General features: G+C 49.3%; 2 protein-coding genes across 2 annotated transcripts in view; one reads left to right on the top strand and one right to left on the bottom strand.

Moving 5' to 3' along the window:
• Window positions 1-894: 894 nt before the first annotated feature.
• LOC121499910 (translation initiation factor IF-2-like) lies at window positions 895-8138 on the bottom strand. Its single transcript, XM_041771154.1, has 4 exons — window positions 8116-8138; window positions 7238-7838; window positions 6256-7130; window positions 895-1101 (listed from the first exon to the last, which is right to left on the bottom strand). Exons 1-3 carry the CDS (start codon window positions 8136-8138, stop codon window positions 6882-6884), a joined length of 873 nt encoding a protein of 290 aa, XP_041627088.1. The 3' UTR covers window positions 895-1101; window positions 6256-6881.
• Window positions 8139-8600: 462 nt separating this feature from the next.
• Window positions 8601-14758, top strand: part of E2F3 (E2F transcription factor 3) — a 74346-nt gene continuing 68188 nt past the window's right edge. The window contains exon 1 of the mRNA XM_041772885.1: window positions 8601-8677. Coding sequence (XP_041628819.1) covers window positions 8660-8677 — 18 coding nt within the window. The 5' untranslated portion in view covers window positions 8601-8659. The remainder of the gene's footprint in view (window positions 8678-14758) is intronic.

Raw genomic sequence — 14758 nt, 5'->3', positions numbered from 1 at the left:
AGGGCTGTGAGCAGGGTGATGTGGGAATGGCAGCTGAAAACGTGGGATGTTCTACCCTCCAAAAGCAGGTGAGAGCAAGGACAGTGGTAGGATGGTCTGCAGGGTTGGAAACAATCTAGCCTCTGCCTCTCAAAACCCTCGGGGCTCCATTTTAAGAAGGGGAGACACCAAGCAGGAAGTGCTGGGAGGGAATCAAAACCGACCAGGACAGTCAGTTGAGCATTCTACTCTTAATTTTGGCTCAGATCATGATCTCAGGGTTGTGAGATCAAGCCCCAAGTCAGGCTCTACACAGGGCATGGAGACTATTTAACATTCTCTCTCTCTCTCTCTCCCTCTCCCACTCTCACCCTGCTTGCCCGCTCTCTCTCTAAACCAAAACCAAAAACCAAAAACTGACCAGGAGAGGGACAAGGCAAAAGGAAATGGAAGGTCTACACTAAAGTAGGGGTGGAGGGGATGTAACAAGGAAACCTCAGAAAGTAAGCCTGCACCCTCATGACAACAATGTAAGATGGAGCTCCTGAAGACAGACAAGATTATCTGAACCCTCCTCACTCTTCAAGTCCAAGAAGACAAATTTCACATACAGAAAAGTATTCATAACAAATACTGTGGGAAAAAGAAAATAAGGAGCATGAATGATTGCCAAGATCACAGGACAAGGAACAAAATGGCATTGTATGCCTCAGATTTGCCAAAGGAACCAAATTTGAGTCTGGTCCATACTGTGCGTCCAGCTGCAAAATCTGCAGGAAATGCAGAAGACAGAGCAACAGGGGCAAGTGCACCATAGTGTGCATTCTGCTAAATTTAGGCCATGAGGTTCAATGCCCCAAATTCTTTGAATGAGTTCCTGGAGCTGCTATAATGAATGGCCACAAACAAGGTAGCTTAAAACAACAGAAATTTATTCTCTCCCAGTTCTGGAGGCCAGAAGTCTGAAATCAAGATGGCAGTAGGGTTGTTTCCTTCATAGAGCTGCTCCATGTCTGTCTCGCAGCTTCTGGTAACTGGCAATCCTTGGTGTGCCTTGGCTTGTGGACACAACACTTCATTCTCCGCCTCTGCTCTCATACCTCCTCTATGTTTTCTTCTCTTCTGTTGTAAAAATAACTGACATTAGATTTAGGACTCATCCTAATCCAAGGTCATTGCATCTTGAGGTCCTTAACCTTAATTATTCTGCAAAGACCATTTTTCTAAATAGGGTCAAAGTCAAAATCAAAGTTTTAGTGGGCATATCTTGTAGGGGCAGCCACGATTCAACCTACTATACACGTCGAGACAAATCGTGAGGAAAATAAAAGGATAGACCAGGAACTATAGATTAAAAGAAACTTAAAAGGCATATCAATATTTTTTTAAATGGGCAAGATGAAACTATAGTTTATAAAGATGCATATTTAGGTCATGATACTTTAAAAAATACAGAGAAGTGAAGACTAAAAATATGAGGCTAATGGTTACTTTTGGTGGGAGGCCAGGGGCTGTGATCAGGATGGAGCATACAAGAAAGGGACTTCCAGTCAATGTCATAGTTGCCTAAGAAGCCAATTGATAGGGCAGAGATTGCTAGATCACGGATGGATGCCCGTGGATGTTTCTCGAAGTGTGTTCTGCAGATGGCCTGCATCACAATTACTCTGTTTATAATAAGGCACATTCCTGGACTCTAATCAGAGATACAGATTCGGTAGATGTGATTGAGAGCTATGCTCTATGCCAGAAGTTCATCCCAGATTTATTTAAAAATGCAGGAGCTTGGGATCCCTGGGTGGCGCAGCGGTTTGGCGCCTGCCTTTGGCCCAGGGCGCGATCCTGGAGACTCGGGATCGAATCCCACGTCAGGCTCCCGGTGCATGGAGCCTGCTTCTCCCTCTGCCTATGTCTCTGCCTCTCTCTCTCTCTCTCTCACTGTGTGCCTATCATAAATAAATAAAATAAAATTTAAAAAAAAATGCAGGAGCTTTAGGGGCGTCTGGGGGGCACAGTCCATTAAGCATCTCATCTCAGGTTATGACCTCCTGGTTGTGGGACAGAGACTGCAGTCGGGCTCTACACTCAGTGCAGTCTGCTTCTGATTCTTTCTCCCTCTCCCTCTGCCCCTTCCCACTCTCACTCTCTCTGTCTCTCAAATGAATAAATAAAATCTTAAATAAAAAAGTAAATAAATAAATAAATAAATAAATACATACATACATACATACATACATACATACATACACAAGAACTCTATTCAAACAGTATCTTCCTGGACAAAGACCTGAAGGCAAGAAACTCTATACTGGTATCTAAACCATAATCTATAATAACTAGAATGGTCAAGTTTCTAGAATGAGCACCTAGAAATTTTGTTAGTAGTGTGTGATGTGGTAATGGCTTAAGGACATGATCTTCCTAACCAGAAAGATAAAACAGAGAATGTTACTTCTCTATGGGCAACTAACTGAATTGCACTACAAGCGCCTTAAACTCTTAAATGAGTCTTCTCCAGGCCCTAAAACTTTAAAGCTATGTACTCAAAGTCCAATGTGGCAACCAGATTTGACTGAAATGAAATTAGAGGCACAATTTAAACGTTAGCTGTTTCAAAGATTTTCTGGGCTTACGAGCAGTTTCTTCAGCTTCCCAAACCTATGATTTTTTATTTTTTTTTTGTCTGATGATTTAATATTGAATTGCCACAAAACTGTTGAGCAGTATCGTTTCTTGGGAATCACTTATATATCGATCTTATGGGTGTTGGCAAAATTGTATTTTGAAATTGAAAACGAAGACTTTTAGAGAAGATTATAACATCCATTTTCATATATATGTATTACATATGAGTGTGTGAGTGTGTGTGTACGTGAGTGAATAGGAATTCAGAGCTTGTTATGTTAACTGGCAGGATGAGAAGAGGCAAGAGGATGAGAAACAAGAGAATCAAGGCATTTAGGCACAGGAGTGGCAAACTCCAGCTGTAGCTAGAATAGAAAGTAATGGGAAGAAATCCAAAGTCACACAGCTGACTCCAGCTCTCAATATCTAGTGCTGGAAGAAATTACCTGGAGGGACTTGTTATATAAGATTCTTGGGCCCTGCCTCAAAGGATTCCGACTCATTAAATGGTTTGGGGAGAGCTCAGGAATCTGCATTTTTACGAACTTCTTAGGCAAGTCTGCAACAAGTCATACTTTGAGAAGTCCTCCACAGGGGCTCTGGCACAGGCTGACAATTAGTGTCACTGGTGTCCGGCAAGGAATAGTATCTTGGCAGCAGTACAAGACATGGTGAGTAGCGGTGAAGAGGTGTGAGATTCGGGTAGGCAGGCTAGCAGACCGAATTCATTCCCCAGCGCTGCCATAATAAATTGCCACAAACTGGGTAGCTCAAAACAACAGAAATTTATTCTATCACAGGGTAGAGGCCAGAAGTCCCAAACCTAGGTGTTGGCAGTGCTCTGTTTCCTCCAGAGTAAAGCCTATGGAAGATTCTACTCCTTGTCTCTTATGGCTTCTGGTGGCTGTTGGCATTTCTTGACTTTCCGCTGCTCATTCCAACCTCTGCCTCCATCCTCACAAAGCCTCTCCTCCTCTGTGTCCTTCCTTGGGGTGTCTTCTATAAGGATACTCGTCCTTAGAATTTAAGGCTCGCCCAGGTAACTCTAGAATGATCTTGAGATTCTCAACTTAATTACATCTGGAAAGATCCTTTTTCCAAATAAGTTCACAATATAGGTTTCTAGTGATAAGGATGAAGACATGTTTTTGAGGGGCCACCATTCAACCAATTACACAGGCCAATTTTAACAACTAGTTGCCTGGGCCGCTGTCAAAGCAAGATTTGAACGGGGGTGGTGATTGGCAAGGGCAGTGCCAGTCTAGTGTTAGATCAGTCTAACCTTCAAGGAAAGGTCAGGGAGGCTCAGACTTAGGAACCTGCCAGAAGCCACGAACAGATGAGGTGGGAGTGGGATGAGGAGCAGAGCTGACTTTATTTTATTACCCTGAATTTCTGAGTCAGGATTCTATAATCCCTACTAACCAGGTCATGACTGTGCTCCTACATTGGGACAAAGCTAAGCTGCCACAGCAAGTGGACATCCAGGGGTAATAGGAAGATTTGAGGCTGCGAGTCAGATTGGACTACACAGAGCTACAAAGTGCAATCACGCAAATAAATAGAATCATAAACAGCTACCACTTATTGAGCACCTGCTATGCTATTTGCCTGGCACTTTACATTTATTATTGCCTCTTCTCATCATGACCTTGTAATATGGGCACTGCAATAGGAGTTCCCACTGGACATATGAGAAAACGGGCTTTTAAAGATTAAAGTTATGTAACTAGTGAGTGGCTCCAAAGCCCATTATCCTTCTCCTGAAACATGCTGCCTCTCCACAAATCAATCAATAGCCTACCTCAAATTTTAGCATCTTATTTTATGTCACTGCACATGTCAAAACATTTGTTTTCTACCAGGTACCCTATGTTAAAAATATAACGTGGCTAAAGGAGAATAAGTAGTTCAAAGCTTTCTAAACCAGATTCACAGGTGGGGATCTGGATTGTGAACACTTGCTCCTTTGTGACTGTCATATTTATCTTAATGTAATCACTTGTGGGGAGCTCTAGCGGGGATTTTTGTACACAGTTTCAAATCCTGGGTTTGTCTCTAATCTTAATAATGCAGGTCTGTCACCTCTCCCCCCCCTCTCCCGCCCCCCACAATCCTCACTACCACCATCACAAGCATGCTGTCAATGAAGTTCTATAGGTGGTGATGACCAAATAGTTAAAGTACTAGGTTTCTCAGTAGCGCCCAGGGTGGAAAACAGCATCGATAGAACAAGATCAAGGAAACTGCTGATACATTATGCCTCTAGTCCAACAAGAATTGATGCCCTTTGAGTATCACCTAATCTTCCCTAAAGATAGTGTCAGATTTATGGTAGAGCGCCAATAAATGTGTGGGTACTAGGCCATGTGTCCTCAACCACCTTGCATGCAAGACCAAAACTTTCCCGAGCCTGGCGCAAGGTTTAACAGGACTTTTATCTCATCCTGTTTCAGACTAGGTAACAGGGCTGAAGCATTAACGAATCTGAGCCTCAGGACTTTCATAATACTGGTCAGGCCTTTCATAATACTGACTATGTGAGTTTGGGGAAATTATTATTATCAATAACAACAGTAATAACGTTCTGCATAAGGGCAAGAAGAATCGCAACCCTCATCACCCCGTGAACACCAGCTTAGCAGCTAGTGTGTACAATTCTCGGTGACTGGAATTGCGAATGACACCTGACATGTATACCTTTCCCCACATTCCTGCTTTTTCCTTTTTCTGTTCAGGCTCACAGAAGCAATCTTCACTTTTAAGACCCATGAACAGCTGCACCAGTACAGAAGTCAAGGGGGCACCTGGGTGGCTCGGTGGTTGAGCATCTGCTTTGGCTCAGGTCGTGATCCCCGGGTCCTGGGATAGAATCCCCCATGAGCTCCCCATAGGGAGCCTGCCTCTCCCTCTGCCTGTGTCTCTGCCTCTCCCTCTCTCCCTCTCTCTCTGTGTCTCTCATGAATAAATACAATCTTTAAAAAAGAAATACAGAAGTCAATTTCACAATCATTTAACAGACTTCTGGTGACAGTTTCTAGTTTACTTTAAAAAAAAAAAAAAAAAGTCGTTTAAAGGGTTTTGGAATGGATCTGGATCCTTGCGTTTGCTTTCAAGTCCGAGAACTTGGTAGGAAACCGAAATTGCAAAGCGCTGGTGCCTGGGCGTACGGCGCTTGCGGGGAGCAAGACGTCATCGTGGGAAGCGTGTACTTCTTGGGATTACTGCCTGGCGGATTAGAAACCCGCAGATCAGTCCGAGATGAGCCCTAATTAACTGCCCTGGGTGCTTCTGGGCCAGTGGTGGGCGGGGCGGGGCGGGGCGGGACGGGGGGGGGGAGTGGGGTTGTGGGGTGGGGTGGCTTGTCGGCTGGACTCAAACCAATGCTCGCGGTAAGCTTTCGCTCCAAACGTTCCAGAGTTAATTTTTGACCTAAACGCAATCCTGGCTAATAATGAAGCTGCCAGGAATGATCTGGAACGCTAACTAAAGTGGTGCCCGCAATCACGACAGGCGAACCTTCTGCCCCCACGATCCCGCCTGCCCACATGCTTCTGTCTATCAGCCTGGGCCTCGGGATCAGCTCTCGCCGCCGCATTGGTTGGATTTCAGGAAAAGAGAAACCCCACGATTTAAAGGGCTCAGTCCCACCTGCCAGGCGTGGTCCGCATGGTCCAACTTGCCTTTGCAACATTATCTGGCAGAATCTCCAGCTGGTGTGCATCTATCACACTGACTGGCCAAAGGAAAGAGAGTTCCCGCAAGTGTCCCCTTGGTCACCTTGACAATTTCTAAAAGCGAAACTTGCGCTCGGGACTGGATGCGCACTGAGTCTGCGGGGCGCGGAGCGCCTGCCCAGGTCAGCAGCGCCCGCCCCGCGCGCGGGCGGGGACCGGGCGGGGCCTGGACGAGGCGTGGTTTTCCGTGGGAGAGAAGGAAGGGCTTTGCCCCGCCTCTCCCCCCCTCCCAAAGAAAAACCCTGCTCTCGCCCAGCCAATCGAGGAGGCCTATGCAAATGGAGCCCCTGTCGCCCCGGTAACCGTGATGCACGGTAGCCAATGGAGACCAGCAGGCCGCGGCCCCGCGCCGCGATTGGGCCTTAAGTCGGGAGCCAGAGGCCCAATGGGCTGCGGGAACGGTCCTCGGCGGGCTGAGGGGCGGGGATATGCAAATATGGTTTGAAAAGCCGGCGGGAAATCTGAGTTTCGCGGGAGGACCTTGGCGCGTAAACCGTATCCCTTCATTCATTGTCAGCAGCAGCTTCCTGGAGCCATTTTTCAGCTGCCGGCCGCAGCACCCGGGCTGCCGCCGCCGCCTCGCAATCCGTTGCATCGGCCGCCCCCGACGCCTCCATCCCCCCTCGGGGCCCGGTATCCGTGCGGCCGGGACCCTCCTCTCTCCAGAGCCCCGATTATTTTTGGCCCCCGGGGCCCGTGCGGTGCGGAAAAATAAAAAGAAAAGAGAGAGAAGGGGCTCGGAAGCGCCGGGCGGGGAGGAGAGAAGGAGGAGAGACTCGGAAACTCCGGCTGCAAATAATAAAAGAAATTGAAAACAAAACGTTAATATACCGTAGCAATAAAAAGAGCAGGAGCGAGAGATGAGAAGGGGGATCCAGCCCGCCCTGGAGCAGTACCTGGTGACCGCCGCGGGTGGGGAGGGGGCGGCTGTCGTCGCCGCCGCCGCCGCCGCCGCAGCCTCCATGGACAAAAGGGCACTGCCGGGCAGCCCCGGCCTCCCCGCCGCCGCCGCCGCCGCCGCCCCCGCCGCCCCGGGCGCGTACCTCCAGATCCTCACCACGAACACTTCCACCACCTCCTGCTCCTCCTCCCTCCACAGCGGCGCCGCCGCCGGCCCCCTCCTCCCCGGCGCGCCCGGCGCGGAGCCGACGGCCGGCAGCCTCCTCTACACCACGCCGCACGGACCCTCGGCCAGAGCCGGGCTGCAGCAGCCTCCAGCGCCGGGACGCGGCGGCGGCGGCGGCGGCGGCCCTCCGGTAATGCCTCGGCGCCCGGCCCGGGGGGGGGCTCGCGCCGCGGGGGGGGCGTCTCGGGCCTCGCCGGCCGCGGGCGCCGCGGCTCCATTGTTGGGCGCGCGCCCCCCGCACCCCTGCGCCCGGGTCGGGGGCGCGGCCGGGCGCGCGGGGCGGCGGCGAGGGCCTGGCGCCCACCACGTCCAACACTCGCAAAGTTTTCGCGCCCCCCGCACTCCCGCCACCCCCCGCCACTCGAAGCCTCCTGTTTCTCGGGCGTGGGAAGGGGTCACGCCCCGGATGGAGAGGGGGAGGGGGAGGGGGTGGGGGCCCGGGTGCGGCGCGGGGCGCGGGGGGCTGCTGCGCTGGCGGCGCCGGCCGGGCCCCGAGGCCCTCCGGCCGGCGGGGGGTCCCCAGGGCGTGCTCGGGGCGCCGGACGCACTCGGGGGGCTGCGGCTCCCGGCCACCAAGGGGCGCGGGCGGGGGCGCGCCGGGGCGGGGCGGGGCGGGGGCGCGGGCGCGGGCGCGGGCGGCCTCGAGGCCGGGGGCCCCGGCCTGGGCGCATCCTGGCGGCGGCCGCGGCGGCGCCCGCGTGGCCCGTGCGCCCGGGCCTGGCTCGCCGGGCCCCGGGCCTGCCCTTGACCCGCCTCTCTCCGGGCCCCTTCCTTCCCCGCCCTGCCCCCGGCCCCCTCCCCGCCCCCCGGCGGCGGAGGGCGGGGGCAGCCGCGTTCCCGTCCCGCCGCCCGGGTCTGTCCCTCTCCCCGGGACCCGCCGGTGACGTCTCGCACACGTGCGCGGAGGACGCGCCTGTGACTGGGGAGGAGGCGGCGGCGGGAGGGGGCGCTGGAGGGGGAGCGGGGGGCACCCACTTCCTCCTGCTCGCCGGCTCCCTGGCCTGGGACGGTCCCGGCGCCCTCGCACCGCCCCCGGCGCGGCCACCCTCCCTCGGCGCTCGCGACCCCCGGGCGCCCGCCCCGCGCCCGCCCCGCGCCCGCGCCCGCCCCCGCCCGGCGCCGCCGCTCGCTCGGCCCTCCCGGCGCCCTCGCCCGCCGGCCCCCGCCGCCCCGAGCCTGGCCGGTTTCGGAAATGCCCTTACAGCAGCAGGTTAGTGGCCGGGACGGCGCGGGCGGGGGCCTGCGGGGGCCTGCGGGGGTGCGGCGCGGGGGGCGGCGGTGCAGCGGGGCTCGGAGCGGGAACGGGGGGTTGGGTGCTCGAGGGAAATGAGTAAGCAAGAAAAATCCAACTAAGTAAATGCCCCGGCCTCTGGGTCCAGGAGCCTCGGGCCGGGAGTGTCCGCCCCAGGGGGCGGCTCTGCTGTTTACGTGGATTTTCTTGTTCCCGGGGGCCGAGGGGTGGGCGCCCGGGAGCCGGAGGGGGCTCCTCGCCGAGGGCCGAGTCGGGCTCTGTTTTCCGTCTTCCTTCCCCGGTGCGGAGGGGGAGGGGGCGGGTCAGCGGGTGGGGTGTCTGCAGGGTTCCCAGGCCACCCGCCACCCCCTCCCTTTGTCCCTGTAATTTATAAAGCGCCTTTGAGAGATGATTTAGGTCAGGATGCGGCTTCTCTTTTTGTTGATACTAGAAAGAAGTGTGGCCCGGAGGTCTTCCCCCCCTCTCTCCTTTTCTCCCTTTCCTGCATGGCTCCTGTCTTCACCCTCGTGGTGAGGCTTGGCCCCCACGAGGCTGCAGAGGGACCCAGAGTCGGATACGTGGTCAGGAAGACCAGCCGTTGACCTCACCTTGTGTCGCTCGCAGATGGATTTATTTTGTGCAGGATCGAGATTTCTGCAGGGCTCTTTGGAGAGAGTCAGCCCTGTAGCCAGCACTTTGGGAACTGAGATGGGTTTCGGAATAATGAACGTTTTTGATTCCCTTAACTCTTTTCCAATTTCGCCCATGGTTGGATCTTAACTGCTTTCCAGCCCGGGAGATACTTGCTGAGGATGTGTGATAGAGTCTCAAAAGAAGCTCATCGTTTTTTTAGTGACAAGGGTCTGCCAGCAGGGGGGAGGGAGAGTACAGTACCTACTTACACATACTGTATCCAGTATGCTGGGTCTCAGTCTCAAGAACATTCCATGCTGTTCACATTAAATACTGTCGCTTGACCTGACCCGAGCATGGTTAGAATATATTTTAAGCCTCTTGGCCCCTTACACAGTTGTGTTACTATGTCCTCGACCTAATCCGAAACAACCAGCTATTGACATATTTCTTGGATTGGCTTCAGATTTATGGGAGAGTAGTTTTGATAATGGGAAATTATGAGACCACCAGATTGCTGGGTTTGTGTTTCTTTTCTTTCCTTTCTTTTCTTTTCTTTTTGAATCTTAGCCTGCTTGTCGAACCTCCAAAGCTATCTGGACAAACTTACATGTGCTTCATTGTATTTCAAGGATAAAGATTATCCTCACTGTCTTCCAAGTTATTTCAAAAACTTTTATCTTTCTTTCCATGGGATTATTATTCCAAAGCCATGAGCACTGAATCTAAAGTTTGATTTTCTTATCGAAAATATGTTAGTTTTTTGTTGTTGTTTTTTTTAAGTCTTGAAATTTGGTTCATCTCCTTGCCTAAGTGAGAAGACCGCTAGGGCGTAGCTGAGTGATTGCCTGAGCAGAGAGACCATTTAAACACTTGGTGTCCAAGGAGAGGTTGAGAACTCTCTTCTGGTGGCCGGATTTGCAGACCCACCTGGTTCCAGTTCTCAGGAACATCTAAGAACTTAATAGGAGCAGATTCTCACCTTACTTTAATGGGAGAAAATAGATGAGTACTACCTTACTGGCTGTATTGTCTCTATCATTGACAAATTTCATGATCTTAGGCAAATAACTTCTTAAGAAAGTTTCCTTTTCTGTAAAATAGGAGCAATAGCAATACTAACCTGGATCCCTGGGTGGCGCAGTGGTTTGGCGCTTGCCTTTGGCCCAGGGCGCGATCCTGGAGACCCGGGATCGAATCCCACATCAGGCTCCCGGTGCATGGAGCCTGTTTCTCCCTCTGCCTATGTCTCTGCCTCTCTCTCTGTCTCTCTGTGACTATCATAAATAAATAAAAGTTAAAAAAAAAAAATAGCAATACTAACCTAAAGGTTCTTTTTAAGGGTTAACTATGATAATGTGTGTAAAAGACTTTGCACAGTGCCGGGCAAATGGTAGATGTCCAATAAAATTAGTTATTCAGAAATGTGGTTTCTTCTATAACTTAGAGAAATAGTGTTAAGACTTGGTGCACAGTCCTTTGTTTACATGTGAATAAAATGCTTAAAAGTTTTCTAAGGTGATATCTAATTAATTATACCCAATTAATTTGGGTTTTTATATCCACAAAACATGACAGTTCTAGCAATGGGTAAAATAGGGACATGTCAGTAGGATGGGACTATGCAGAGATGGTGTCAAACTGTCTGTATATGACCTTGTGCCCTAAGATGTGATAAATTTAGATCAACTCACCCTCACTTTTTCACCTGGGCTCTACTTCTCCCATGATTCCATGGACTGCTAACTTTTGGGTGCAGTCTGTGCTTCGTGGCTCTTGCGGAACTCTGCTCTAAATTGTCACCAAGTCAGAGGCATGCTCCAGATAAATTCGTTTTCAGATGGTGAGCCCTTGGAAGTGGAAGAATTATAGAGAACCATAGCCAGAAGAACTATTTTCTGGAGCAGAAAGGGTTTCCTCATTTTCTGCCTCTTCTAAAAAGAAGGTGAATTTTATTTCCTTCTAGTCCTAGAAAATTTGGGATGTATTAATATGAGACAGTAGCCTTTCACATCTGATTTAATTTAATCCAGTCACAGCAGCCTACTGATTATACTCTGGGAGAGAACCCATGGTGCTTGAAATTTCGGTGTAAGAGTGGAGGAACTGTAGATGCTATAGCTGGGTCTGGTTTTTTGTTGTTGGGTTTTTTTTTTTTTTTTTCCTTGTGTGAGTATAAAAGAAAAATGCTGGGTTCCTGTGGTTCTATACTCAATAATCTTGCTTCTGCTGAGCTATATGATTGATGCCAAGTTTAAACTAGGAGAGAATTTTTAGTCACTACATACCCCAAAATGGAAGTTTTAATATACTGCAGTGCCCAGACTCTGGACAGTTCAAATAGCTCCACTATAATCAGTACCAAGGGCGCCACTCTAATCATCCTCTGAAACAAAGCACCCTTAAATGTGGCAGTGTGAGCTAAGGAACTCAAGCTTGCGAACAGGAAAGGATTTTTTGTTTTGTTTTGTTTTGTTTTTCTATAGGTCATCACCTTGTGTAATACTTGGAAGAGGAGATTCTGAGATTAATGTTGTGCTGTGTAAAGCTAACTTGAAAACAGAAAATGATACTCAAAGCTTAGACCTGAATAAACAGCAGCACCTGGAGATTTAAAGGCTGGAGGGGCAGGGCAGATGGGGAGTTGCATTTATTCTCATTTCTCAGAGATCTCATGCAGTAGTTTTGATTCATCTGTCTTGGGACACCTGGGTGCCTCAGTGGGTTAAGCATCCTACTCTTGATCTCAGCTCTGGTCTTGATCTCGGGGTCCTGGGTTCAAGCCCTGCGTTGGGCCCCATGCTGGGCGTGGAGCCTACTTTAAAAAAAACAAGCAAACAAAACCTCTTCTGTCTTTATTGCCTTCCAGAAGATATACCACCCACACACCTTTAACCCCCTTTCCACTGGATTGGGACCTATTTGGCAAAGCTTCAGCTACCTCCTCGTTTGTTTTCTGGCTGGTTTTCTGATTTCACAGGATTTTGTTGTCTTCTATTTGTCCAGTTTACATCCAGTTTGCCAGGCTCACTGGCTCCCATTCCTTTGGAACCACCTCCTTTCTCACTAACGTTGTTAAACCAGAATGAGAGAAAACCAACAATTGCCTGTGCTCAGGATATCGAGCCCCACATTGGGGCCATGAAACCACCCCACAGAGGGCAAGGCACAAAAGTAGATTTCAGTTCTTACCAGATTCTCTGTTTCAATTTGGTTTTTCAAGAGGAACTTTCCTGAATTCTTTGAGGTACTAAGCATGTGGTTTAATGCATATTTTCATGCTTGTTAGCTGCTTAAAAAATAGTGTTTTGGGGACTGTATTTACAATTGTTAAGAAACATTTTTTTTCTGCTAATCATTTCTCATGGGACGAAGAAGGACAGATAAAGTAGGAAAGCAGTAAATATCGGAAACCACTAATGGTATCTCCTTCCTCCTACCCTGATCCGCTCTTTGGCTTCACAGAGTGACTTGGAAAATGTATCTCACACAGAGAGAAGTTTACAACGAAGGCTTAGAAAACAGCCGAGGTGGGGCCAGGAAACCCAGGATGGGTTGATATAGAGGGATAACACACATCGCTCTTGCTCCAATAAGAAGGAAATTGGTTTACTTTCTGTTGTCACTTTTGCTTCAAACACTCTCCCCATCCCCCAACCGCCAAAGAGCAGTGTGTTTGTAGAAGTCAAAGAATGTACAAGTTACAAAAATGTGTTCTTAATCTTCCGTGGACCTTAAGTAGGGGAGGAGGGGGTCAGTCCTGTGGCCCTGGTGGCTGCAGTCATCTGCTGTATCTCTTTGAACAAGAAGAGATAAAGCCCACTGGTTGCCAGATTGTATCACAAAGCCCATGCACTTCACTTTGCTGAAGAACCTGAGGAAAACAGGCCATTACTTAGATTTGTCAACTAAGGCAGGGGTTTCTGTCAGCTGGAGTTTGATAGGGAGAACTGACAGCTGATGGAATAGGGAAGGGATTAAAAAAAAAAAAGTTGACCCTTGAATAGCACACACACACACAGTCAAAAACCTGAGAATAGCTTTTGACTCCCCAAAAACCTAACTACCGATAGCCTCCCTTTGAAGCTTTACTGATAACACCATTAACACCATTTTGCCTACATATTATATACAGTGTTATAATAAAGTAAGCCTGAGAAAAGAAAATGTTATTAAGAAAATCCCAAGGAAGAGAAAATACACTGAGAGTACTGCAAAAAAAGAAAAAGACAACCTCATATAAGTGGACCCGTGTTACTTCAAACCTGTGTTGTTCACGGGTCAACTAAAAGTGACTAGTCTGCTTTCTATTGCTGTGGCCCCAGTGTCTGGGGCTATCTGTAGGGTCCAGGTAATACTCTTATAACTTACCAGTCCCTAAGAACAGTACTTTAGGTTTAACACAGGCCACAATCAATGATTCCCACTGGTCTTTGTTCGAATCATCATCTGACCCAGTCCCCTTCATTTTGCAGGTGGAGAAATTCAGCCCCAGTGGAGTTCAGTTACTTGCCCAAGGTCACAAGCTAGCTAGTGGCAAAGCCAGGACTGAAATTGGAGACTTGAATTCTTAGAGGAAGCCTCATTCACCAAGAAAAAGTTAACCGTGTCTCACGGGCCCTAAATAGGAGAATTGGGATTGATTGAGTACCTTTTAGATGGTCTTCAGGAGGGGTTGCTTTTTTTTTTTTTTTTAATGTACACATATGAATAATAACTTACTCTCAAATATTCAGAATAAGCAAAGCTGCTTTAGATGTTAAACGAAAGGGATTTGTTTTTTTTTTTTTAATGGAAGGAATGACTGACTCTACACAAACGGTAGCATTTTTAAAGCTTTGTTACTTACAAATCGGTTCTCTGTGTGTAGCACATTGCTGGTCCTTAAAAGGTGAAACATGTACTTCACAGAGAATAGAACCTAAGAGGATTTTTGAAACTTTCTCCAGGACAGGGGCCCCACATGGATCCAGTGTTGGCATATTTGTCCAGGGCCAGGCACGTCCTGAGTTACTAGACAGGTTTTCAGAGGTCCCAGGTGCTTGCCCCTTCACATTGGTCCGGATGCTGTTCCCGCAAGAAGCCCTCTGGTTTAGCAGAGTGGCTGGTCAGTTAACTCTTTCAGAGGAAGCCAACCATCCCTTAAAACCCAGAACTAATTTCATTAAAATGTCTTCTTTTACAAGTGGAACTGAGAAAGCTTAAAAATAGAAGCACTTCGAGCCTGAAGCCTAAAAGTGAAACATAATCTGAGGTGGCTGTAGCTCACCCACTCATTAGGGGCTCGGATATATGGCTTGTCTGTCTGCCATCTACGGACCAGAAAGGGGCCACGTATGGAGAGAAGGTCTCTTGGCCAGTGAGCGGTCAGGAGCATGATGACAGCAGCTGTGGTTATCAGTGGAACTTACTTTCCCAGAAGGTATT

Source organism: Vulpes lagopus, chromosome 10 (genome assembly GCF_018345385.1).
Source record: "Vulpes lagopus strain Blue_001 chromosome 10, ASM1834538v1, whole genome shotgun sequence".
Lineage (NCBI taxonomy): Eukaryota > Metazoa > Chordata > Mammalia > Carnivora > Canidae > Vulpes > Vulpes lagopus.
Note: the sequence above shows the minus strand (reverse complement) of the source record. Positions and strands in the feature narration are given on the sequence as shown.

Bases quoted from the DNA above. Each gene is read 5' to 3' on its own strand.
- LOC121499910 (XM_041771154.1), bottom strand. From the start codon at position 8,138: ATGCGCCCAGGCCGGGGCCCCCG. The intron at 7,839-8,115 runs GCCTCGAGGCCG...CCCGAGAAACAG, and splicing joins CGCCCAGGCCGGGGCCCCCG to GAGGCTTCGAGTGGCGGGGG. The intron at 7,131-7,237 runs GTACTGCTCCAG...TATTATTTGCAG, and splicing joins CCACCCGCGGCGGTCACCAG to CCGGAGTTTCCGAGTCTCTC.